Source organism: Aspergillus uvarum, assembly GCF_003184745.1.
Source record: "Aspergillus uvarum CBS 121591 unplaced genomic scaffold BO82scaffold_62, whole genome shotgun sequence".
NCBI classification, from domain to species: domain Eukaryota; kingdom Fungi; phylum Ascomycota; class Eurotiomycetes; order Eurotiales; family Aspergillaceae; genus Aspergillus; species Aspergillus uvarum.
This window is the reverse complement of record NW_020291359.1, coordinates 131,907-154,029: the sequence shown is the minus strand read 5'-3', so window position 1 is coordinate 154,029 and position 22,123 is coordinate 131,907. Positions and strand designations below refer to the sequence as shown.

At 50.8% G+C, this 22,123-nt stretch overlaps 7 protein-coding genes across 7 annotated transcripts; 5 read left to right on the top strand and 2 right to left on the bottom strand.

The window, feature by feature from the left end:
* Nucleotides 1-1,344: 1,344 nt before the first annotated feature.
* Nucleotides 1,345-3,882, top strand: BO82DRAFT_405772 (uncharacterized protein; the record flags this gene model as incomplete). Its single annotated transcript, XM_025639515.1, has 5 exons — nucleotides 1,345-1,364; nucleotides 1,439-1,507; nucleotides 1,562-2,041; nucleotides 2,095-3,750; nucleotides 3,798-3,882. 5 exons carry the CDS (start codon nucleotides 1,345-1,347, stop codon nucleotides 3,880-3,882), a joined length of 2,310 nt encoding a protein of 769 aa, XP_025488103.1.
* An 843-nt stretch (nucleotides 3,883-4,725) lies between these two features.
* BO82DRAFT_318660 (SKI complex RNA helicase subunit SKI2) lies at nucleotides 4,726-9,382 on the top strand. The gene is made up of 6 exons (XM_025632650.1): nucleotides 4,726-5,213; nucleotides 5,361-7,857; nucleotides 7,910-8,189; nucleotides 8,244-8,431; nucleotides 8,484-8,663; nucleotides 8,723-9,382. Exons 1-6 carry the CDS (start codon nucleotides 4,978-4,980, stop codon nucleotides 9,221-9,223), a joined length of 3,882 nt encoding a protein of 1,293 aa, XP_025488102.1. The 5' UTR covers nucleotides 4,726-4,977; the 3' UTR covers nucleotides 9,224-9,382.
* Nucleotides 9,383-9,791: 409 nt separating this feature from the next.
* BO82DRAFT_292635 (putative nonsense-mediated mRNA decay protein (Nmd5)) lies at nucleotides 9,792-13,390 on the top strand (the record flags this gene model as incomplete). The annotated part of the gene is made up of 8 exons (XM_025631770.1): nucleotides 9,792-9,881; nucleotides 9,942-10,020; nucleotides 10,129-10,589; nucleotides 10,652-10,836; nucleotides 10,897-12,764; nucleotides 12,819-12,997; nucleotides 13,067-13,184; nucleotides 13,233-13,390. 8 exons carry the CDS (start codon nucleotides 9,792-9,794, stop codon nucleotides 13,388-13,390), a joined length of 3,138 nt encoding a protein of 1,045 aa, XP_025488101.1.
* Nucleotides 13,391-14,717: 1,327 nt separating this feature from the next.
* Nucleotides 14,718-15,014, top strand: BO82DRAFT_405769 (uncharacterized protein; the record flags this gene model as incomplete). Its single annotated transcript, XM_025639514.1, has 2 exons — nucleotides 14,718-14,920; nucleotides 15,005-15,014. The coding sequence occupies 2 exons, from the start codon at nucleotides 14,718-14,720 to the stop codon at nucleotides 15,012-15,014; spliced, it is 213 nt and encodes a 70-aa protein (XP_025488100.1).
* A 276-nt stretch (nucleotides 15,015-15,290) lies between these two features.
* Nucleotides 15,291-16,443, bottom strand: vip1 (putative actin cytoskeleton protein (VIP1); the record flags this gene model as incomplete). Its single annotated transcript, XM_025633639.1, has 3 exons — nucleotides 15,291-16,093; nucleotides 16,216-16,302; nucleotides 16,361-16,443. The coding sequence occupies 3 exons, from the start codon at nucleotides 16,441-16,443 to the stop codon at nucleotides 15,448-15,450; spliced, it is 816 nt and encodes a 271-aa protein (XP_025488099.1). The 3' UTR covers nucleotides 15,291-15,447.
* A 1,110-nt stretch (nucleotides 16,444-17,553) lies between these two features.
* BO82DRAFT_405767 (fungal specific transcription factor domain-containing protein) lies at nucleotides 17,554-19,222 on the top strand (the record flags this gene model as incomplete). The annotated part of the gene is made up of 4 exons (XM_025639513.1): nucleotides 17,554-17,577; nucleotides 17,619-17,913; nucleotides 17,973-18,104; nucleotides 18,807-19,222. 4 exons carry the CDS (start codon nucleotides 17,554-17,556, stop codon nucleotides 19,220-19,222), a joined length of 867 nt encoding a protein of 288 aa, XP_025488098.1.
* Nucleotides 19,223-19,434: 212 nt separating this feature from the next.
* On the bottom strand, nucleotides 19,435-20,898 carry BO82DRAFT_423066 (aliphatic nitrilase; the record flags this gene model as incomplete). Its single annotated transcript, XM_025640229.1, has 5 exons — nucleotides 19,435-19,910; nucleotides 19,982-20,250; nucleotides 20,333-20,467; nucleotides 20,533-20,796; nucleotides 20,827-20,898. 5 exons carry the CDS (start codon nucleotides 20,896-20,898, stop codon nucleotides 19,526-19,528), a joined length of 1,125 nt encoding a protein of 374 aa, XP_025488097.1. The 3' UTR covers nucleotides 19,435-19,525.
* Nucleotides 20,899-22,123: the final 1,225 nt, after the last annotated feature.

Genomic DNA, 22,123 nt, shown 5'->3' with positions numbered 1-22,123 from the left:
TTGACGATAATCGATCGTTGGCTATCTTTCGAGAAGACGGCATACTGGCACTGACTACAAGTATATTTTGAAAAGCATGCATGGCAAAATCAATGAGTCAGAGTACGACTGCTCTAACGAAATCACATTGAGTTAGGTTATCACGGAGACAATGTTTTTTTCAGAAGGTTCTCTACCCACTATCTTCACAAGAATATTTGACTGTCTATCTCTTCTATTGTAAATCAGCTGGTATATCCCTTGTGAAATTTCATTTACTATGAGTAGACCCTTTCTAGACTGATTTTCACCCGAGACGAGTTTGTTGTAGTGCATTTTCCTGTCCATTGTGCTGCACTGTACAGTGCAGTATATACTGAAATTGCAGCCCAGAAAACCAAGGTCATTATGTGATGCCACACCTGGAACAATAATTTTCAGGCTCCTTCAGAACAGTAAGGTCGCTTGCAGTTCAAGTGTTTGGAAAAAAGCTTCCCGAAACTGATGGTCTTACCTCGAGTGTTCAACAGCTAGAATCCATATTTTACCGGTTTGAATAATCCATCGGCACCATACCAGGGCCAATGTCGAAGTAAAATTCGGATACAAGTCCGTTGGTTGATGGGCAGCCTATCGATTGCAGACTCAATCCAAAAAGAATATGCATGGGAGCCGAGATTTATACCTGAGGTGCTTTTCAGACAGGAAGATCAGCGAGAGGTAAGGCTCTGAAATTAAGATGCAGGCTGCCGCGTGCATAAGGCTTAATTGAGAAAACTAACTAAGTTGTGTGGTGAGACTGCTCCGACACGGCGACAATGCTGGGTGTCGTATCTTTAGACGAGCTGATCGATCCAACCCCGGGTGCGTCCAGCCCTGGAGGCGGGTTCGAGGCTTCAATCGAGCAAGACTCGACCGCATTCGCCGCTGAAGTTCCCCGGATTGGGAGCGGATAAGTCTTACGTCATCCGTCCGCACCCGCCATCACCCTCCGATTTCGTTTCCAGGCGAGGTGAACCGCCGCAGGTGAATGAGTGTTGAGTGTGGTAGGTGAAGGTAGTCGTGGTGGTGATTCTCCCCCCCCCCCTCTCTTAACTCAGATCAGCTCCAGCTCCAGCTCCAGCTCCAGCTCCAGATCCTAATGTTCTGGGCTCAATATCCACTCTACATCGCACTACCAACACTAGTCTTGGTTCCCAACCTTTCTCAGATCTACCAACCGTTCTTTTTCCGCCGCTACTCTCACCACACCTTCCGCATCTTCCCTCTCTGCGTTGTCCGCCATTGCCGCAATAGCGGTGTTCCTCCTCCAAGTGTAGCTGGACTTCCGACCATGCCACCTTAAGGACCGGCTTTATCTTCACCATGACAACGGATTCGCTTTCGTAAGTTGATTCTCACTCTATCCTTTCCTCAAAGTACCAACGCACGGGTGACTAACACTTTACCGCATGGGTAGGTTTCATCCAACCGAGTCTCTAGTCCTCTCAACCAAGCGCCGCTTTTTCCCGCTCAAGATTCCAAATTTGTTTGTGCTTCGAGCTCAAATCAATAGAGCTGAATTAAGCTGATGGCCGTATAGCCACCAACAACTTCGCAACTATATAAGCACCGCCGATCCGGATCGGATTTACGTCGTCGCCCATAAGTTCGTTTACGCCATTCATATCTCAACACAAAAGCGGGAAACAATCGGTGTAATCCCTTTTGATCCAAAATGTATGGCTGCAGGTCACGGCTGGGTTGCAGTTGGGGGATCGGACAACGGCGAATGTGCCTTCATCAGGCTACCTGATTACAGCGCATGTACCCAGGGCAGTACCCCGGCTGGCCAGCCTGGCGATGTAGATAGTGCTCTTCCGATTGGGTTTGAAACCTCAACAGGGATCTCATCGCCTAGGAATAATGGTGATGAGATGAGGCCAGCTCGGGACACTAGCGGGAGGCAAGTGCCGGAAATGCAGCTGCATACATTTGGAGGCAGCATCGTGAACTCGGTCACCATTCATCGACTTCCTGGTGGTGAAAAGGATCTATCACATGAAGATGTGGCAATTCTCAGGTATCATCGAACCCGACAGTTGCTCTCCCACTGATGTGCTGATGATTTGACAGTAACAACGATAAAACTGTCACAGTGTACGCCCTGGCCAGGTCGAAGGTTCTGAAAGTTCTCCATCATCCGGCTTGTATGAATTATGCGATTATATCCCCAGACTCGAGTCTCCTCGCTGCCGTTGGCGATGAAACTCGCGCATATTTCTATGAGATTAGCCGCGACCTTGAATCGATTGTCACAACAGAAACTGGCGACAAGCTTTGTGGATGGAACTGGGACCCTATCCGCTGCATAGAGATGGACATTGGCACGCGGTTTGATGACGGCTGCTGTTTCACTATCGCATTCTCCCAGTTCAGCCGGTTATGTGCAATCGGTTCCCAGTCTGGGGTCATTACCATCTTTGATGTGAGAACAATTCGAGATATCACGCATGAGCCCCACGGCGAAAACACGATCATCTGCCATTTCAATTCATCTACATCATGCTGCAACGGTGGCGCTGTGCGCTGCATTGCATTTGCGCCAGAGCCCTGGGATCTTCTAGTCTGGCTTGAAGATAAGGGTCGGGCTGGTATAGCAGATGTACGCCAGGCGTTCGTTCGTCGTCAGATTATTCAACTAGACATGAATGAACCCGGGACCGAGGAGGTTTTTACAGAACCAATCATCGAGGATTCTGATTCTGAACTTGAGCTTGATGGAACGCAACGCGAGATGTTAGATTCAGTCGAGGGGTTTCCAAACGACCAAGGAGGAGAAGGTCTCGAAAACCCGTTACTGAGTGAGACCTTTTTGCAGAACCTCACAGAAAGAGAAAGGCTGATCGTAGAACATCTAAACACAGCGCGATGGACGTCCAGGCCTGGTGATGGACGGACAGAACGACGAGCTAGAGCTTATCCTCACCCGCCCACTGGGCCTCGTCAACAAGTTCAAGGTTCCACAGATGGTGCCAATCGAGCCTCTCGTCCTACGTCACCTCTGCGCCCCGGCGAAACGCTTGGCGATTTGTTGCGAGAGGAATACTCTGCGCGAGCAGAGGCACACGAGCGCAGGCAAAGTGCAAGACGTTCTACCACGAGTATACCAACGTATAATCAAACTGAGACCAGTAATCGTTCATTAGAGACGGGTCCGTCGAATATTGATCCGCAGCCCAGCATTACACTCAGCTGGACTGCGTCCCCGTCAGAGCTGTACTCTGCCATTTCGGGAGACCCCTCACATATCGCAGAACCGAGCTCGCGCGATCCTGATAGTTCTGGTAGCGATATCGGTTCTGTCAATCGGCCTGGTGGGACGTTAACCCGCCCATCCGCACATTTTGACTATTCATCCACTGCAGAATTATTATCCCGATACCGAGCCCATGACCATCCTAGCTCAAGCCGTAGCCGACCTGAGAGGCAGGACGGCGTAGCTGAAGCTCGTCATGATTCATCACGTCTCTCAACGACCGACTTCAGAGCAAGTGTTGCTGCAGAGCGGCTTCGACGGCAGCGACACAACTTGAATGAAGCACGCAATCGAAGCAATCAACAAGACAGGCGGTACCTTGACCAGCTGGTGGCATCTGAACAAAATCGCCATCCCCGTTGGGTTCGTAATGTTTTGAATGGGCTTCCGGATCGAAGCACGGGGCTCAGACATCGAGACCAAGAATCCGGCGGTACGGCCGGCATTGGCTGGGGTGCAGATGGCCGAACATTGTAGGTGCTATGATTGATGTAAAATGTGACTCGGCTAACTCGGGCAGGTACATTGCAACCGTGGATGGCATTTTCGAGTTTCTGGTCAACATGACCGATCGGAAGACGTTTCCCGTTATCAATTACAGGTGAACGAGGGTGTGTCTTTCCAAGCCGCCATTGGGCTATCGGCTTCAACATCGTATCCTACCGCAAATAGGTCGTGGGGAGTAACACAACTGTGCTGAGACTCATGCTATTCAAGGTGCACTTTTGCCCCTGACTTCTTTGACTTCTGAGCCTTCCAATAATACTTTGTGACATTTCTAATGATGAGAAACAGAATGGCTTAGGAACATCTTTGACAGCAGGGTTCAAGACTGGCAGCCATGTATTGCTTTTCCCTTCTCTTACTTTCAATGCCTCCTTTACCTCGGCTGTGCTTCCATGCGCTTCAGCTGCGTCCTGGTCTCAGGAACATCAAGTCTGTATTCTTCAGCTCACGTATTGCCTTGCATCTGTTTTGGTGGTGCTCTGGATACCATTTATGGCAAGTTTCTATGTATAAAGGATGATGATAAGTCTGCATTTGGAAAGGAATTGACGCTGTATGCTGTATGCAAAATCTTATCCAGGTTGATGCCCCGCTCGTAGTTTAGAACAGATGGGAGGGGTGAGCATAATAGAAACGTGACTCGTGAGATGCTTGATTCCTAGCCTAAGCAGACTACTATGAGAAAGCATGGGTTCCAAGTCCAATAAAACTATGGACCCTTCCTCTGTCTGTGTAGATCGGACAAGAGTTTCAATGGGGAAGTTCAGCAGTGAGGAGTGTTAAGTTAGTGGGCGGAAGGTGGAAAGGCTTGAAGGGCCCAGTCCAGTCAGTCCCCACACGACGTCAGACCCGAACGGAGCTGGCCTGGGTTGGGTTTGTCCAAACTCCAAACTTCCGTCCATTCAATTTCCTGCCGTCGCCGCCGCCCAAACACCCGCCAGCGAATAATGAATGATTTCATTAATAGCCTTCATCTCGAATCACAATCCACGTGCTCTGCTTCCACTCCTGTGAATGCTCGCTTGACTGGCTGGCATTTTCTAGACCGCACGACTCAATAATTTGTGTTTTGTTGCTTCACCCATTGGCCTCTTCGCATACACAGCGCCCCCACAGACACTCTTCGGCGCCTGGTGTCCAGTTCGGTGCCGGAGCAGGTTTGACCTAAACTTCTCATTCTTGCTATACTTATCATGGCCGCAGCTGCAAGCCTGTCTGATGCTCTGGCTCAAATGAGTCTGAGCTCAAAAGAGCTAAGCGGATCGGCTTTCGATGCCCGCGTAGCCGACGAAGAAAATGGCATCTACAGAGAGGCCAAACCGCGACAGAGGAATCATCAAAACGCCGCTGATCTTAAGGAAGAACTGGAACAAGAGTTCCTAAACCCATCGGCCCGTTTTGGCTCGGAATGGCTGAATCGCCTTCAAAGGTCCGCCCGATCATTCTGTTCATCCATCTACACCTCCCATTTTCCTTAGCTTTACCCAGGAGATGTACCAAACCTGGATATATCCCCGAACTCCCTTTAGCTTATGTGTTGCTTTAAATAGCTGGTATTGGCACTAACGGTATGCAGGAGGTGGGATGTGTCCACGGACTATGGAGATTTGTTTGACATTGCGGGAACTCAATCACGAACCGTCGTTCGATTCGATCGTGATGGTCTCGAAGGCCGTGTTACTGGCTACCATGAGGTTACTATCCCTGCTACCAGTGCGAATGCAAAGAACTCGACATCCCTCCTTCGTCGACCCGCTGGCCGTGCGGATTTCGTCAGAGGCGCAGCAGGATTCTTTCCATTTGCTCCAGGCGGGCTCGAAGGCGTCGAGGCGATTGCTGAGATGGATTTGGATCCTCAAGTTGCAGAGTATTCCAGATCCAGTGGCAAGCAATCCGGACTGGACCGAATCATCAGCTTTGGTACCGAGGGCGGTCTTTTAGAAGTTGCCCCTGGGTTTTCTCGTGGACTGAAATTTGATGAAGCAAAGTCCAAAGAAGCTGCCCAAGGAGATGAAGAGGTGGAGCATGCTTTGCAGCAAGAAGAAGCTGAGCTTCGCGTCGAACAGGATGAAACGGCTTCGGATGCTGGGGGTGTCAAAATCGACGATGAAGCTGAGCTCAGTGATGAGGAGGATATTGACTCATTGCTGCCAGTCGAATTCCCGGCATTGGAACCCCACGCTCCACTTCTTGCAGGTGTACAACAAAGAAAGAGCGGCAGGGAATGGGCTCACATCGTTGATGTCAACAAAGATATTCCGAACTTCCGCGAGCTCGTGCCAGATATGGCCCGTGAATGGCCTTTCGAACTAGACACCTTCCAGAAAGAGGCCGTCTACCATCTGGAGAACGGTGACTCTGTTTTTGTTGCTGCTCACACCTCGGCTGGTAAGACAGTCGTGGCCGAATATGCTATTGCCTTGGCCTCTAAGCACATGACGAAAGCAATCTACACTTCACCCATCAAAGCTCTGAGTAATCAGAAATTCCGAGATTTTAGGACTACCTTCGATGATGTAGGTATCCTGACGGGTGATGTCCAGATAAATCCCGAAGCAAGCTGCCTCATCATGACCACCGAGATTCTACGGAGTATGCTCTACCGCGGAGCGGATCTTATCAGGGACGTGGAATTCGTGATCTTTGACGAAGTCCATTATGTCAATGACCTTGAGAGAGGTGTTGTCTGGGAAGAAGTCATCATCATGCTCCCGGAGCACGTTACCTTGATCTTGCTGTCTGCTACCGTTCCCAACACTTACGAATTTGCATCCTGGGTCGGTCGCACGAAGAAGAAAGACATTTACGTCATTTCCACCCCTAAGAGACCAGTTCCTCTCGAACACTACCTCTGGGCTGGTAAAGGAATGTATAAAGTTGTCGATTCCAACAAGCGTTTCCTTGAAAATGGTTGGAAGGAAGCAGATGAAATTATTTCTGGCAGGGATAAGATCAAAGCCCAGAAGGCAGCTGAGGCTCAAGCCCAGTCACAGGCAAGCCGTGGCGCGCCGCAGGGCAGAGGACGCGGACAAGCTCCTGGCAGAGGTGGCGCCCGAGGCAACTCGCAGCGCGGAGGCGCCCCTCGTGGTAGAGGACAACCAGCCAACAGGGGAACCGGAAACATTGCCCGCACAGGACGTGGTGGTGGAAGGACTACAGCTGCGCAGGACAAAACTATCTGGGTGCAACTCGTTCAGCATCTTCGGAAGGAGAATCTGCTCCCTGGTTGCATTTTCGTCTTCTCGAAGAAGCGATGTGAACAGAATGCTGATTCGCTATCCAATCAAGACTTTACGACCGCTGCTGAAAAGAGCTTGATTCACATGTTCATCGAAAAATCTCTTACCAGACTCAAACCAGAAGACCGGACCCTACCACAGATTCTCAGACTTCGAGACTTGCTCAGCCGGGGTATTGCCGTACATCACGGCGGTCTCCTACCCATCATGAAGGAAATAGTTGAGATTCTGTTTGCCAAGTCACTGGTCAAAGTACTATTTGCCACGGAGACATTTGCTATGGGCTTGAATTTACCTACTCGTACAGTGGTCTTTTCCGGCTTCCGCAAGCATGATGGTAAAGGTTTCCGGGATCTGCTCCCCGGAGAGTACACTCAAATGGCCGGACGTGCTGGTAGAAGAGGTCTTGACACAGTCGGCTATGTGATCATCGTGAACCCTGGAAGAGATGAAGCACCGCCAGCTGGAGCCCTGAGACGAATGATCTTGGGCGATCCGACTAAACTACGATCTCAATTCAGGCTCACCTACAACATGATACTGAATCTTTTGCGTGTAGAAGCTCTGAAGATCGAAGAGATGATCAAGCGAAGTTTCAGTGAGAATGCCACCCAGGCCCTTCTTCCGGAGCATGAGAAGCAGGTGCAACTCTCCGAGGCCAGCTTAGCGAAGATCAAACGCGAACCTTGTGACATCTGTGATATCGACCTCGCGGCCTGTCATGACGCAGCCATCGAGTATGAGAAGCTGACTAGCGAACTTCACGTGGGATTGCTTTCCTCGCCTGTTGGCAAGCGCCTGTTTATGCCGAAGAGGCTGATTGTGTACAGAAAGGCAAGTGTTGAGACTCATTCCCAAATCGTAACGGGACTAACCGATTTTAAAGGACGGATTCCGTACGGCTGGTATTATTGTTCGGGAGGGCATTGGAGGCGGCGCTACGCCCACCATACAGGTTCTGGAGATCGGAAGAATTGGCAGCAGGCGTCATCCCAGCGACATTCTTCCATTCCTTCCAGAGTTCCGGCATCGGTTCCAGCCTTTACCCACCCGTGCCGCAGACATGACCCTGAAGACCTCTAAGGTACCATTGACGGATCTTGAATGTATTACAAACACAATGATCAAATTGGGTGGCCCGATATGGTACCTGAACATCAAGAAAGGTTCGCGTTCTTGATCTATTTTCACAAAATCAGACTAACAAGGCAACCTACCAGAGGCAATGAAATTCGCGGACAAGGAGCTTGTGAAGTTCTGTGCTTCGTGGACACAACCAGCCTGGGATGAAATGGACTGGACCAGAATTAAGGAGCTACAGGTCAGGGACATATTAGAAAAGCGACAGCAACAAGCCGCAATCGCCCAGTCATGCCGATGTTTGCAGTGTCCGAACTTCTTGAAACATGTAAGGGCTTCCTCTAGCTCATAATGTACAGCGATATACTGACACTCAACAGTTCGAAATGCAACACGATGAGTGGCAGGTTAAGGAGAATATCTCGCAGCTGAAACAGCTCATGTCTGACCAGAACCTCGCGCTGCTCCCTGATTACGAGCAACGCATCCAGGTTCTGAAGGATCTAGGCTTCGTAGATGAGCAAGCGCGTGTGCAGCTCAAAGGCAAGGTGGCATGTGAGGTAGGTTGCCCAAGACATTCATGGCCATCGTTCGGGTGTAGTGCTAACAAGAACCTAAGATCCACTCATCGGATGAGCTGGTCTTGACAGAGCTGATTCTTGAGAATGTCCTGGCGGAGTACGAACCCGAAGAAATCGTCGCGCTACTGTCTGCTTTCGTCTTCCAGGAAAAGACCGAGAATGTCCCCACATTGACACCGCGTCTTGAGAAAGGGAAGGAGGCGATTGTTAAGATCTCAGACAGGGTCAACGACATTCAAATCCAACACCAGGTCATTCAGACCAGTGAGGACAGCAATGACTTTGCTAGTCAGCCACGGTTTGGCCTATCGGAAGTTGTCTACGAATGGGCGAAGGGCATGTCGTTCAACCGCATCACCGATCTCACTGACGTGATGGAAGGCACTATTGTACGGACTATCACTCGTCTGGATGAGACCTGTCGGGAGGTAAAAAATGCAGCCAAACTGGTGGGAGACCCCAACCTCTATGCCAAGATGCAACAGGCACAGGAGTTGATCAAGAGAGATGTTATCTTTGCCGCGTCTCTGTACATGTGAGATGTAACCGGGGAGGGAGAACCACGTGCCTGTGGAGAAGGTGATTGTCTATTTTTCGAACCCTTGATGTTTGAGATTGCGGTTCAATGATTTATTAGGAATGAAACGAGTGAGCAAAGCACTAGAGTAAATAAGATTTTTTCGGTAAATCAAACCAAGACAGAAATTTCCAATCACTTTTCTTTCTGAACCATCAAAGACTCCAGACTAAGCCAAGGTAGGGATTTTTTCTCTTTTACAGTTTTGATCTCTGCCCCAAGATTCAGGAGCAAAATTCTCTTACCGCGCGTGGCGGCGAGGCCTCTGATTAGCTGCCATAGGCGCGGGGCGGGCACCGCTTATTGAAAAACCACGAGAGAAAACCAAACCCAACAAACCCAAAGAGCACTTTTGCAATCTGCACACTTACTTACTATCATTACTCCCCCGCTATTTTATCTTCCCTTCCCCCCTCTCTTCCTCTCCTCTCCCCCTTCATCCCGTGGCTCAGCACTACGTAACGGGTCCTTTCTTTTTTTTTTTTTTCCGAGCTTTATACCTATAAACCGGGGGCCGTCACTGGTGCGAGATGGATGTTGCAGCTTTGAGAGACCGCATCCAGTCTACCCTCGACGCCAATGCGGATATCAGACGCCAAGCTGAGTTGGACTTGAAATATGTATGTGTGGCATAGCATCACAGGCTTGAAGGTGGTTCATACTTATTCAGTATTGTTCAGGCCGAGACACAACCGGGCTTCATAAATGCGCTTCTGGATATTTTGCAGGGGGAACAAAATAATGCCGTCCAACTGTCGGGTAGGTAGTACCTGGACATTCTGCTGCCTGAAGATCACCTACCGCTGTTTCCCCTTGGGATCCCAGGCGCTAAGTTTCATCAGCTAACAAGTAGTATTCTATGCATAGCCGGTGTTTACCTGAAGAACCGAATCACTCGCGGCTGGTCTGTTGTCGAAGAAAGTCCTTTGCGCGCACCGATCCCGGAGGAGGAAAAACCGAGTTTTCGAGAGCGACTGATCCCGGCATTGGCGTCCACCCCGCCGAATGTCAGAGCACAGCTTGTTCCCCTTCTCCAAAAGATCCTCCAGCATGACTTCCCCGAGCAGTGGCCGGGCTTCCTAGAAATCACCCTCCAACTGCTGGGAACCAACGATGCGAACTCGGTCTACGCTGGACTCCAGTGCTTGCTGGCGATCTGCCGTGTGTACAGGTTCAAGGCGGGAGAGAAGCGGGAAGAATTCGATAAGATCGTTGAGCACACGTTCCCCCAACTGTTGAATATCGGATCGAAGTTGGTCGATGAGGAAAGTCTGGAAGCTGCGGAAATGCTTCGGATTGTTGTCAAGTCATACAAGCATGCTATCTACGTGGGTCAACCGGAGCGGAACACCCGTCGCATCATGGTAGCTAACATTTGCGACGATTCTAGTTCGAACTTTCGCCGTCCCTTCAAACGCAGCAGGCTACGGTGGATTGGTGCACGCTCTTTTTGCGCATCATTGCCAAGCAGCCTCCGGCCAATGCTATGATGGAGTCTAAGGAAGAAAGAGAGCTGAACCACTGGTGGAAGTGCAAGAAGTGGTCGTACGCCAATCTGAACCGTCTTTTCATCAGGTATGTAACATGCATGGCACAGCTTTGGAAACCGGACTCTTGTCTGACCTCGCTGTGTAGATACGGAAACCCCACAACGATGACGAAGTCGAGCACTCCCGATTACACTCAATATGCCAAGAACTTTATTGCCAACTTCGCCCCGGAAATTCTCAAGGGATACTTGCAGGAGATTGACAAGTGGGTGTCCAAGGGTCAGTGGCTCAGCAACCCGGCGCTCGCCTACACTCTGGTTTTCTTGGAGGAATGTGTCAAGCCGAAGGCGATGTGGGACCACCTCAAGCCTCATATGGACAACTTGGTTGCTCATTTCATCTTCCCGATTCTGTGCCAGTCTGATGAAGACATCGAGCTATTTCAGGAGGATCCTTCGGAATACCTCCACCGGAAGTTGAACTACTACGAAGAGGTTTCGGCGCCTGATGTCGCCGCCACCAATTTCTTGGTTGCTTTGACGAAGAACCGCAAGAAGCAGACTTTCGCCATTCTCACATTTGTGAACGGCGTCGTTAGCAAGTATGAGTCTGCTCCGGAAGATCAGAAGTCGCCCCGGGAGAAGGAAGGCGCTCTGCGGATGATCGGTTCTTTGGCCTCTGTCATCCTGGGCAAGAAAAGTCCTATCGCTGGTGAGGTCGAATACTTCTTTGTCCGTCACGTTTTCCCAGAATTCCGAAGCCCTCATGGCTTCCTCAGAGCCCGTGCATGCGATACTCTGGAGAAGTTCGAACAGCTTGACTTTCAGGACCCGAACAACCTTATGATCATCTACAGAAACATCCTAGAGTCCATGACGGACCCTGAACTACCTGTCAGGGTTGAGGCTGCGCTCGCGTTGCAGCCCCTTATCCGTCACGACATCATCAGGACTTCAATGCAGCAAAATATCCCCCAGATCATGCAGCAGCTTCTCAAGCTCGCCAACGAGGTCGATGTGGATGCTCTCGCCAACGTCATGGAGGATTTCGTCGAGGTCTTCTCCGCCGAGCTTACTCCGTTCGCTGTGGCACTCAGCGAGCAGCTTCGCGACACCTACATGCGTATTGTGGGAGAGCTTCTGGAACGCAATGCCACCAAGGGCGACGAGGACGCTTACGGCGACTTCCTGGATGACAAGAGTATCACGGCTCTTGGTGTCCTGCAGACGATTGGCACCTTGATTCTCACTCTCGAGAGCACTCCAGATGTGCTGCTTCACCTCGAGACCATCCTCATGCCTGTCATCAGCATCACTCTTGAGAACAAGCTGTATGACTTGTACAACGAAGTTTTTGAGATCATTGATAGCTGTACTTTTGCCTCTAAGTCGATTTCTCCCACCATGTGGCAGGCCTTCGAGCTCATCCACAAGACCTTCAAGGCCGGGGCTGAGCTTTATCTTGAGGACATGCTCCCTGCTCTCGACAACTATATCGCCTATGGCTCTCAAATGTTGGTTCAGAACCCCGCTTACCTGGCGGCCGTTGTAGGTATGGTTCAGGATATCTTCCACGATGAGAAGGTGGGCGGTGTTGACCGGATTTGCGGGTGCAAGCTCGCCGAGACTCTGATGCTCAACCTTCGTGGCTACATTGACCAGTACATCCCTGTCTTTATTGAGCTCGCGATGCGTGTCATTGACGCCGGCGAGGCGCGCACTAAGTCCTACCGCATTCACTTGATGGAGATGGTTATCAACGCTATTTACTACAACCCTGTCCTCAGCTTACAGGTGCTGGAAGCCAATGGCTGGACAAACAAGTTCTTCAGCACATGGTTCTCCAACATCGACAACTTCAGACGGGTGCATGACAAGAAGCTGTCAATTGCGGCAATCAGCTCCCTATTGACCCTGAAGGCTGGCGATGTCCCGACTAGCGTTCAACAAGGTTGGCCTAGACTTCTCCAAGGAGTGACTCGACTCTTCCAAACCCTGCCTGCTGCTATCAAGAGTAAGTCCGCAACAAAGAGATGGCGAGAGATTAAGTACGCTAATACCCATCTAGACCGTGAAGATGCTACCAAGGAGTCCGATTTCACATATGATGACGAAGATGATGTTGATGATGAGGATAACGACTGGGATGGTGAGGTTGAGTGGACTGAGCGGGACGAAGCCGAGGGCGTTCTGGAAGATGACGTTGCCGACGAGACCACTGCTTACCTCGACTTCTTGAACAAGGAGGTGAGTCCAGGAGACTTGAGTCCTTTGTCATCTCAATATCTCGAAGAGGGATACTAATCACGTCGATAGGCTCAAAAGTTCGGCTCATTTGCCGATGATGATGATGATGAGTTGGACGAAGAAAGCTTGCTGGAGACTCCTCTCGACAAGGTTGAGCCTTATGGCATGTTCAAGCATGTGTTCATGAGTATGTAGCCCCTTGGTGTCGCTGTACTATTGACTGACTTCAACACAGGCCTTCAACAAGAACAGCCGCAACTCTACGACAACTTGACAAAGATTCTGAGCGCGGAGGAGCAGCAGGTACTCCAAGCCGTTTTCCACGAAGCCGATGCGAAGGCGTTGGCTGCAGCAAATGCCGAAGCCGCAGGCGCCCAGGCTAATGGAAACTGATTCATACTGCAATCTTCTCCGGGGACTGACGAAATGAACCAGTCGGTATCTCTGGATTACCAAGGCGATGACATGACTTAGAAAAAAGAAAACAAACTCATGCAAAAGAAAAGTGCCATCCCAGGTTGGAGGACTGTTTTGACAAGACATCTATGTTTCTTCCGGGTCACTTCGACATCCAATACAGTCGAACGGCCTCACTGGATACGGCACCACGCCATATATGCCTCTTCTGATTGTCTTTTGATTCTCCTTTCCTTTGTTGCCTAGATCATATCCCTCTCCACCCCCTGCGTGTTCAAGGTTACAATGGCCTGTATTTGATTTCCTCTGGTTCCCCAAAAAGTCCCCCTTTTCATCGGTCTTGACCTCTTTTATGACCCGAGACTTTGATGTCCGATTCCCCCAGATTAATCCTTGTCAATTGACTTATGATTACGTCGGTCACGACCTCAAAATGCATTCTTATATCCAGTCTCCATCTATGGAGGACAGCTACAGTCAAACAGAACCCAAAAAATAATAGAATCCCGCGAAGATGCTGATTTGGGCATCGCCTAATTCACTATATTTTTTTTCGTACAAAGTGTTCAGCATATAGCGATTACCGAAATCCGTCTTTAAACCATGCCTGTCCATCTGTAATGATATTTGGCATTAACTACAATCCATATACTTGTTTGCACAGCTCCCGATCACGTGCTTGAGACAAACATAGCAAACCCCACCCACTCGACTATGACATCACTACTCATTTTCCAGCAGCAAGCAGCAACAATAAAAGACATAACCGATATATACTGAGTAGTAAAGGTGCAGCAAAGCCACGCTCGCCGGTGAATCCAACTATAAACAAACCGGAGCTAGGAGTACTGTCCTCCTGTCCACTAACTTCCATAGCCAATTCGAACCTCCTCAACAAGCCCACAAAATTACCTGGAGGGTGGAAACCAAACGACCCCCCACCGCAAACATCAGAGAGGAAGAGCCCCCCAAAAACGTCATGATGATGCCGGCTGAGAAAAACCGGCCACCCACCTTTTACCACCCCCCTCAATCAACGATATCATATCTTCCTTAGCCTAGCGAGCACTTGTACTTAAGAACTTTCCACCACCCAATTCACAATCCTGACCTAACCTGCAACAAACCACGCACCCTGAATCTCCGCAAGAATCAAACTCACTACCAACCACACAAGGTCCGTACCGCTCATCTCCATCTTCACCTCACTTCACAATCACAGAAAACCCTTTAAACTAACAATTCCCGGAATGCTCAGACCGCGAACTCTCCTCGTTTTCTTCATCCAGATCCAACCATCAAAATGTCCGCCCCCAACTCCGGCCGCCAGTCCCCGCCTCCCGAGTCCCAGACCGGCGCGCAGCAGCAATCGCCCCCGTCCCAGGGCCAGACCGGTCAGACCTACGAGACCCGCCCCGGCCAGGTCTCCCAGGAGCAGTCCGAGAACACCAAGTCGTCGCTGGAAAGCAACCCCAAGCATCCCTTGGAGGACATCGAGGCTGCGAAGTTCAGGAAGGGCAGCTGAACGGGTTGAGGATTCATGTTCTGCTACGAAACACAATTTTTCTTTAAAATTTTAATGATTTGAAGCGAGAAATGAAATGAAAACTTTCGTCTGAGATGATATTTTTATGCTGTGTAGTATTTGATCGTAGTCTCTATACGTGATGTAGTTAAGTTTGTTTCTACGTGTCTCGGTGGTCGAGTGGGGTGAAATATGAGCCGTTTTAGTTGTAGATGATAACACGCGGGCTGTTGTACTTGTTTTCAACAATATCCGCATACGAACCAAGGCTGATTTTCTACGTACTGGGCGGAACGGAGTCTCAAGATTAAAACATCATAACTCAATTAGATGTAGACAATACACACAATCGCTTGTTCCAGACAACTAACTAGCTAAGACGCGCGCCGAGATAATATTATGAACATCGAGAACGTGCAAATTCAAGCATGTGAATGAACAGGTCGTCATTAGGCGTACAGAGCGAGCAACAGAAAAAAGGGTTGGACCTCGTAAGACCTTTTCATTTTCATGCCTTCTGGTCGGCAGAAGGGGCAGTGCCGGAGGACTGAGCCGCAGCAGTAGCAGGGGCGGCACCCACACCCTCGGCGCCTGCGCCAGCGGTAGGGGCGGCACTGACGTTGTGCTCGTCACCCTCGCTCTTGCCGCTCTTCAAGTCCGCCAGTCTGCGAGCCTCGTTGTGGATGTCGCGGACCTGTTTGTCGGTCTGGGCATAGAAATCCCGGAGCTTGCGGCCGGAGGGGGTCTCGAGGGCCTTCTCGAAGTAGCTGTGGAGACCGCGCCAGCCAGAGCTCGCCTTCTCGGTGATCTTGTAGTTCTCATCCAGACCCTTGGCCTTGTCGGTCGCGTTGTACTTCTTGTCGAAGTTGGCCAGGGCGTTGGTGAAGCGGGAGGTGAAGCCGTGCTTCTGGTCCAGGGCAATGGCCTTCTGGATGGCGGTGTCGCTCAGCACGTATCCCTGGGCCAGGTACTCAGCAGCGATACGGGAGCGAGGCTTGTCCTCCTGCTCGAGGTCATGGTCGTGCTCATCCTTGGCCTCGGAGGCGCTGGCAGCGTGGTCACCGGCAATATCATCGAGAGAGTGAGCGGCCTTGACGTGAACGACCGAGGTTCCCAATTGGGTGTGGTCAAGGAGCAGGGCGGTCTTTGCGGCACTAGATGACGGGTTAGTTATGTCATGAGAGGGGGTGGGGGGAGGAAGAAAGAGCTAAGGCTAAGGGATGGTGCAATATGAGCCATGGGCGGGATGGGGGAGCGGGTGCGGGGCAAGGCTTACGCTTCCTTCTCGAAGGTCACAGTGGCCGACTTCTGAGCACCCTCTTCACCAGACACAGGTGTAACGGAAATGGAAGTGATCTTTCCACTGCAATGTTGTCAGCTGCATGTCTTATGCAAGGGCCTGGGATGCCTGCGTCACTGACCAGAAGCTAAAGAAGTCTTGGACTTCCTTATCAGTAGTGGCGGGGGCGATGCCCTCGACGTGAACAGTAGAGCGCTCAGACATGATGGATGTGATTGAGGTAGAGGTACGTAGTATTAAGAAGGTATCTGGTCAGGTAGAGTCTCAGTTGAGTGATGAATAAGAGTCAGTGTAATGTTGATGGGTACTGGAAAGGAGAGAGGAGGAGCTGGTGGTTATTTATTTGGGGGGAAGAGCGGGCGGCACTACGCCACAAATGACGTCGCGCGAGGGGCAGCAGCAGGCAGCGACCCCGCACAGCCACGCTGGACCCCCATGTGAAACAATCTTTCTCTCCTATTTCTTCTCCTATATATAGGTAGCTAGGTACAGGTACCATTATGCATCCACACATTCATAATCATTTACTCATGAACTCTGACACTAAGTAGAGCTGGACTAGGCATTTCCAAATACCTACCTGATTAACTAATTTCGGTATCCTGTTAAAGTAGGACAATCTTTGAATCGATACACTATAACGGTTCGGAACGAAGGATAAAGCTATTCCGGGCCCAATTCGTCGCTAGCTTGGCAATGATACCGTAAGCACATCTGACCACTCAGAGGTAGAGAAACAACTTCACTATACGACACTCATGTTATACTACCGTATTCCTCATAATCTCATGGAGGTCAACTCTGGCCTTAGCGAAAGCCGGTGCGTGGCTCAGCTTTGCGAGTCTTGCAAAAAGGGCAAGGGAAAGGTTCTCCTATCCACCCTGAGGCTTCAATGGCCGGCACAATCAATTCTGATGCGGAGCCCCGTGGGCGAGGAGATAGTGCGATGGAGCGCAACCCGTATTTAGTCTCTGTTTGAGACTCGACAAAGTGTGCTACTACTCTGAACGACCGGTACAGAGGAAGTAAGGACATGATAACTACGAATGTGGGTCATTACAGGTTGAATGGATCTTGGAAGCTGACAATGGACTTTGACTCGGCCAGATAAATCTTTGTCGACAAGGAATATGTGGAGTTTCTCGTACGTGAAAATACAGAATTGAGACAAGAGATCGATGGATGCCTTGATAGCGGCAGCTTTTGCGCGACACGGTGGTAGTTCAACTGCTGCATTCCTTGAAAGTCCCGATCGAGGCTTAGATTAGGTAGCTAGAGACACCGCATCCAGTACATGGGACAAAGTAGCGGAAGATGCTCCGAAGTCTTCTGCTCTGGGTACACAATCGGCTATTGATGAACTTACATTCATGACATAGAAACTCACAATTGGGACGGAAGGAGAGCCATCTTTCGTAGGTCCTTTGGGCGGGATTAGCTTCCCCGGCGTCACTGTCGATGCCCCTTTAGCAAGAGAGCCGGATTTATCCCACACCAGCTGTGAGACCGAACCCACGCGGTGCGACGTCACCGATGCCGCCGTCGAGGATCAATTGATTGAGTACTTCATGCAACACGTTGCATCGTACTACGGGTTTCTCGATCCCCGAGAGCTACGGCAGATGGGAAACCTCTGCAACGAGGAAGACATTCGATTCTACCGCCAGGCGGCCTGTATAACGGAATCATCGTACAGCCGGTTGCCGAAGGACAGGCGATTGGAAATAAACTAGCAGACTTGGCCCAGCGTGCCGCTGTCGTGCAGTGCGCGTCTCGCCCACGGGAGCTCACCGTCCTCAGTTTGTCGGTGCTGGCAGGGCGGGAGCTCAATTTAGGCCAGGAGAACATGGGGTGGATGTATATCTGTAAGCAAGGCTCTATCCTGTCGAATGTGCTTATAAGGATGGATGTCTAACTCGCCTCTTGGTCAAAGCTATGGCGGCTGTACTTGCAGTTCACTTGAGTCTCCATGCACTGTTCCTTGCTGAATCAAGCGACAACCATCGCGTGACGGAGTCTTTCACCCGGAGACCGATCAGCCTAAAAGTCTTTTGGTCTTATTTCCTTGTCGAACGGTAAGTTCAGCCATGGTCTGGGGTTCATTTGATCTTTCTCTTGTCGAAATAGGGGAAAGACATGCAGTTGAGTAGCAGAAGGGCCTTTCTGCATGGGCTTCGTCAAGGCTGATATCTCTCATGCACGTTTGCGCAGAATGGCGACTACAGACCTAGGGAGACACTGCAACCTTGCATGGGGGCGAGTGGGATCGCCGGTATGAAGTGGCTTTCTGCGTGACAACGCCTCAATCGAAGAGATTGCATTCGCCTACCAGTGCGAACTTTGGCATCTCCATGATATCCACATGGATCAAATGTACGTCAGCAGGCCACTCTTTTCTTCCAGTTCACCGGGCTCGATAGGTCTAACCATCTCGACACCATTTATTCAGATACGCTTTTCAACCCCAGGAAAATGATGTTTCCCGCAGATGCCAACTGCTTGCAAACGCTCACGAGGCTCTCATCTCCTTCTATGATCGTCTTGATGCAAACTGCATCTGCCGCTAGCGGGGCCCGAGAAATCCTCCCTCCCCTTCCGCCGCGTGAATTATCTGCACATGTCTTACTATGACTCGAGCCTTCTGATTCACCGTCCGTTCCTTCGGCAAGCCGCCGAAGAACAACAAGGACTGCGTAGCCACGAAAGTATCAGTGCACAAATGGCCACCCAAACCGTACGAGATGCCGCCAAGGCTTTCGCTCAGTTGGCTCGCTTGCACCATCGGCGGATCGGAGATTGCAGACAGGCCCCGCCATTCCTCATACAGCATTTGCTCACCGCAGAAATAATGTTCCTCTCACAGGCCACCGCGGCTGTGAAGCAGGGGGCGGGACGCAGACCTTGCAACGACCTCAAAGAATGTTTAGCAGCGTTGGAAGAGATGCAGGAGAGCTGGCCGCTCAAGGCACACCGGGGCGATTGATGCTCTCCGGCAGATTGCGTATCGGTGGTCAGTCGTTTGGGCGCTGCCTATGCATTTGAGCCATGCCTTGTAGGTGGGTCCATTGTCCATATTCGAAGCATGGGGGGGGGGGGGGGGTTATTTTACGATTGTAGAACTTCCTTGTAATGAAGCCGCTTCCTGTTCATGGAGATGCTCTCTTATAATTGCATTAGAGCCTATAAAGCTAATGTCTACACTCAAACGACAGAACAACCCCCGCCTTTCCTCTCCATCATAATACATTGCATGAGGCGTGACCCATCACTCGCGAAGCTTGAACCCTCAAACGACAGACTCATTGAGCAGGGTGGAGATGAGGTCCTGGCGCCAGGGCACCAACGTGCCCTGCACCTGCGGAATGTACTCAGGAAACCCTTCATTGATCGCCTGCAGGGTGCCCCACGAGACTTCCCCATCGGCGTTATAAGTTGTGTTCGTAAAGGTACTGGCGTTGAACGAGCGGTAGACCAGCGGGTAGTCGGCGAAGGAAACGTTGGCCACGGCCTGGGACCAGACTGCCGAAGACCCTGCAGGGAAGACTGTGGCTGTACCGACGGCCGCCTGCACCACAATCGCTTCCCCCAGAATGGCATAAACCCGACCCAGGGACGTGATGACCTCAGCCGACTCGTAGGTCAGGCTGGAATTGCCGAAATCGGGAACGACACTTCCCCACAAAAAAAGTCAGCAGATGGGTCCAAGAAAGGTGGATGGACGATTGGGATATGAGAGACTTACGGCCACGAGCCGAGATGGATGTCTTCCGTCTGCGACTGCATGATAAAGGTGACCTCGGGAGCAGTATGCTCGCCGCACGAGAGCATGCCGATGCGGCCGATTGGGGTGCTGACCGCGTAGATCTGGTCGAGTTTGCCGTCCGTCCAGAGGTCGCGCTCCTGGGCCGAGGGCCGCAGCTTGTGTCGGTGAATGAGGATCTCGCCATCGGGGGCGATCAGGGACTGCGCCATGTACAGATGGGCGGCATCTTTCTCGGAGAACGAAAGTCCCTATCAAATTGCAGAGGGGGTCAGGTTCTGCTGGCATCGCAATCCAGTATGAGAGCGGAGATACGTTAAGTGGAAAGCTTACAACATAGATGCGATTATTAACCGCCGCCTGCACCAATTTGTTCCAGTTGTCGCTACCAACCACCAAGGAGTTCTCGATATAATCTTTGACGTGGTATTCAAACCAGGGGTTCGGGACATCGGAGTTGATAATACCCTGGGGAAGCGTCAGCCCTATTGATCCGAGAGGACAATTGTAGACTGGTTTTGATCTCAACTAACCTTGGGATAGCCGGGGAACCAAACCTCCGGGAAGTGAATGACACGGGCATTCGCCGCAGCGGCCTGTTCGATCAAACGGATCCCCAGCTCGACGGTGCCGTTCAGGTCAAGTTTGACCCCAGCCCAGTCCTTGTTCATCATGGGAAGGGGCCAGTTGACCGGTGGGAGGCGCACCGCCGCCACAGTCAGGTTCTCGAGGTCCCAGCCCGCAACGATCTCCGCCACAGTCTGGTTACTGGGCGTGATCGTGGTCAGAAGACTGGCCTGTTCACGCAGGCTTCTTCGATGACGAACCCTACCATTGGGCAGCGCGGTGGAACAGGCAGCCAACGCCGTCACGACGGCTGGAATCAGATGGAGTTTCATTTCGAAGCTCCAAGTGTGAGAGAAGATCTTGCAGAAGTAGTGACGATGGGTTCAGCTGGGAGACCGCGGGAGCTTGTTTAAGTATTCTCTACAACTCAACCGGTGGCTAATTGCCCCAGTCCTAAAGACCAGCTTGCCCTCACACATCAAGAACACTATCTCGATGCATCAACGCTTCTGATAGAGATTTACGTAAATCATATCAAGACAGACATAAGCTTTTTCCTTTCAGCAGACTCCGCTCTTGGAATCTCACAACAAGTCTATTCAAATATGTTGAGATAAGCCGGAGCATTCTCTATCAGATGCGGAACCCTGTGATCCGCATTCACCTCAAACAAGAAAATCGGAAGTCCAGATAACAGCTCATCTTGCATGTCTAGTAAGTACTCGAGTATTACCTAGACACATCCATATCAAAGCTTATCAACACCCGCGTGGCCTATGGGGCAGTCCCTTGGTGTACAGTCCTTTGATAGGTAAAAGGACCTAACTCAATCAGCCTTGATTCCAACCTCTTGATAGAGATTCATATAAGATCCCGGGTCCAGATCCCGGGTCCAGATCCCGGGTCAGACACCGCTGCGAAGCTCGGAGCCTAATGTCCTGTATATCGTCATCCCATTATATGGGTTAATCTCCCGAAGGAGAGATTGATCAAGATTTCTAGAGTAGTACAAGCCTCAAAACTACCGAGGAAGAATAGAAGGTTGGCAGCGTAGGTTGCAGTTAGAATTGGGTCTTTTTTCTTTCATGAAAGGAGCAACCAGGGGATAGACCTGGATAGCTGGGGAAGCAACGGCTAGCCCGCCGCTGGTGCTGAAGAATCTCACCTCGTGGTGGCTGTCTTTGACTCTTGGGAAGATCAATGGCAGGACACTGTACGTTGGGCCTCGCAGCCGGATGTCAGACATCCCTCCAATAGCAATTAACTTAGCCCATAGAAACAGAGTAGCGGGTTCCTGACCAATCAAATTAAAGTTCAATGGCTGTGGATCCATCCTGGAAGATAGAATTAATGGGCTACTTTGAGTACCAGCGGTACATTTCATGCCTACCCAATTCCTGTGAGGCTTGACCTACAGCAAGCAAGGAAAAATGAGGGAGACACTAGAATGCCAAGCCCCAAAATCTCGTACGCCGAAGAAGAATAATCTATTGGATCAGGTTGATGATTGAGCACTTGGCAAAACCAATGAAGAACACGGTTCTTGCAAACGCAAAC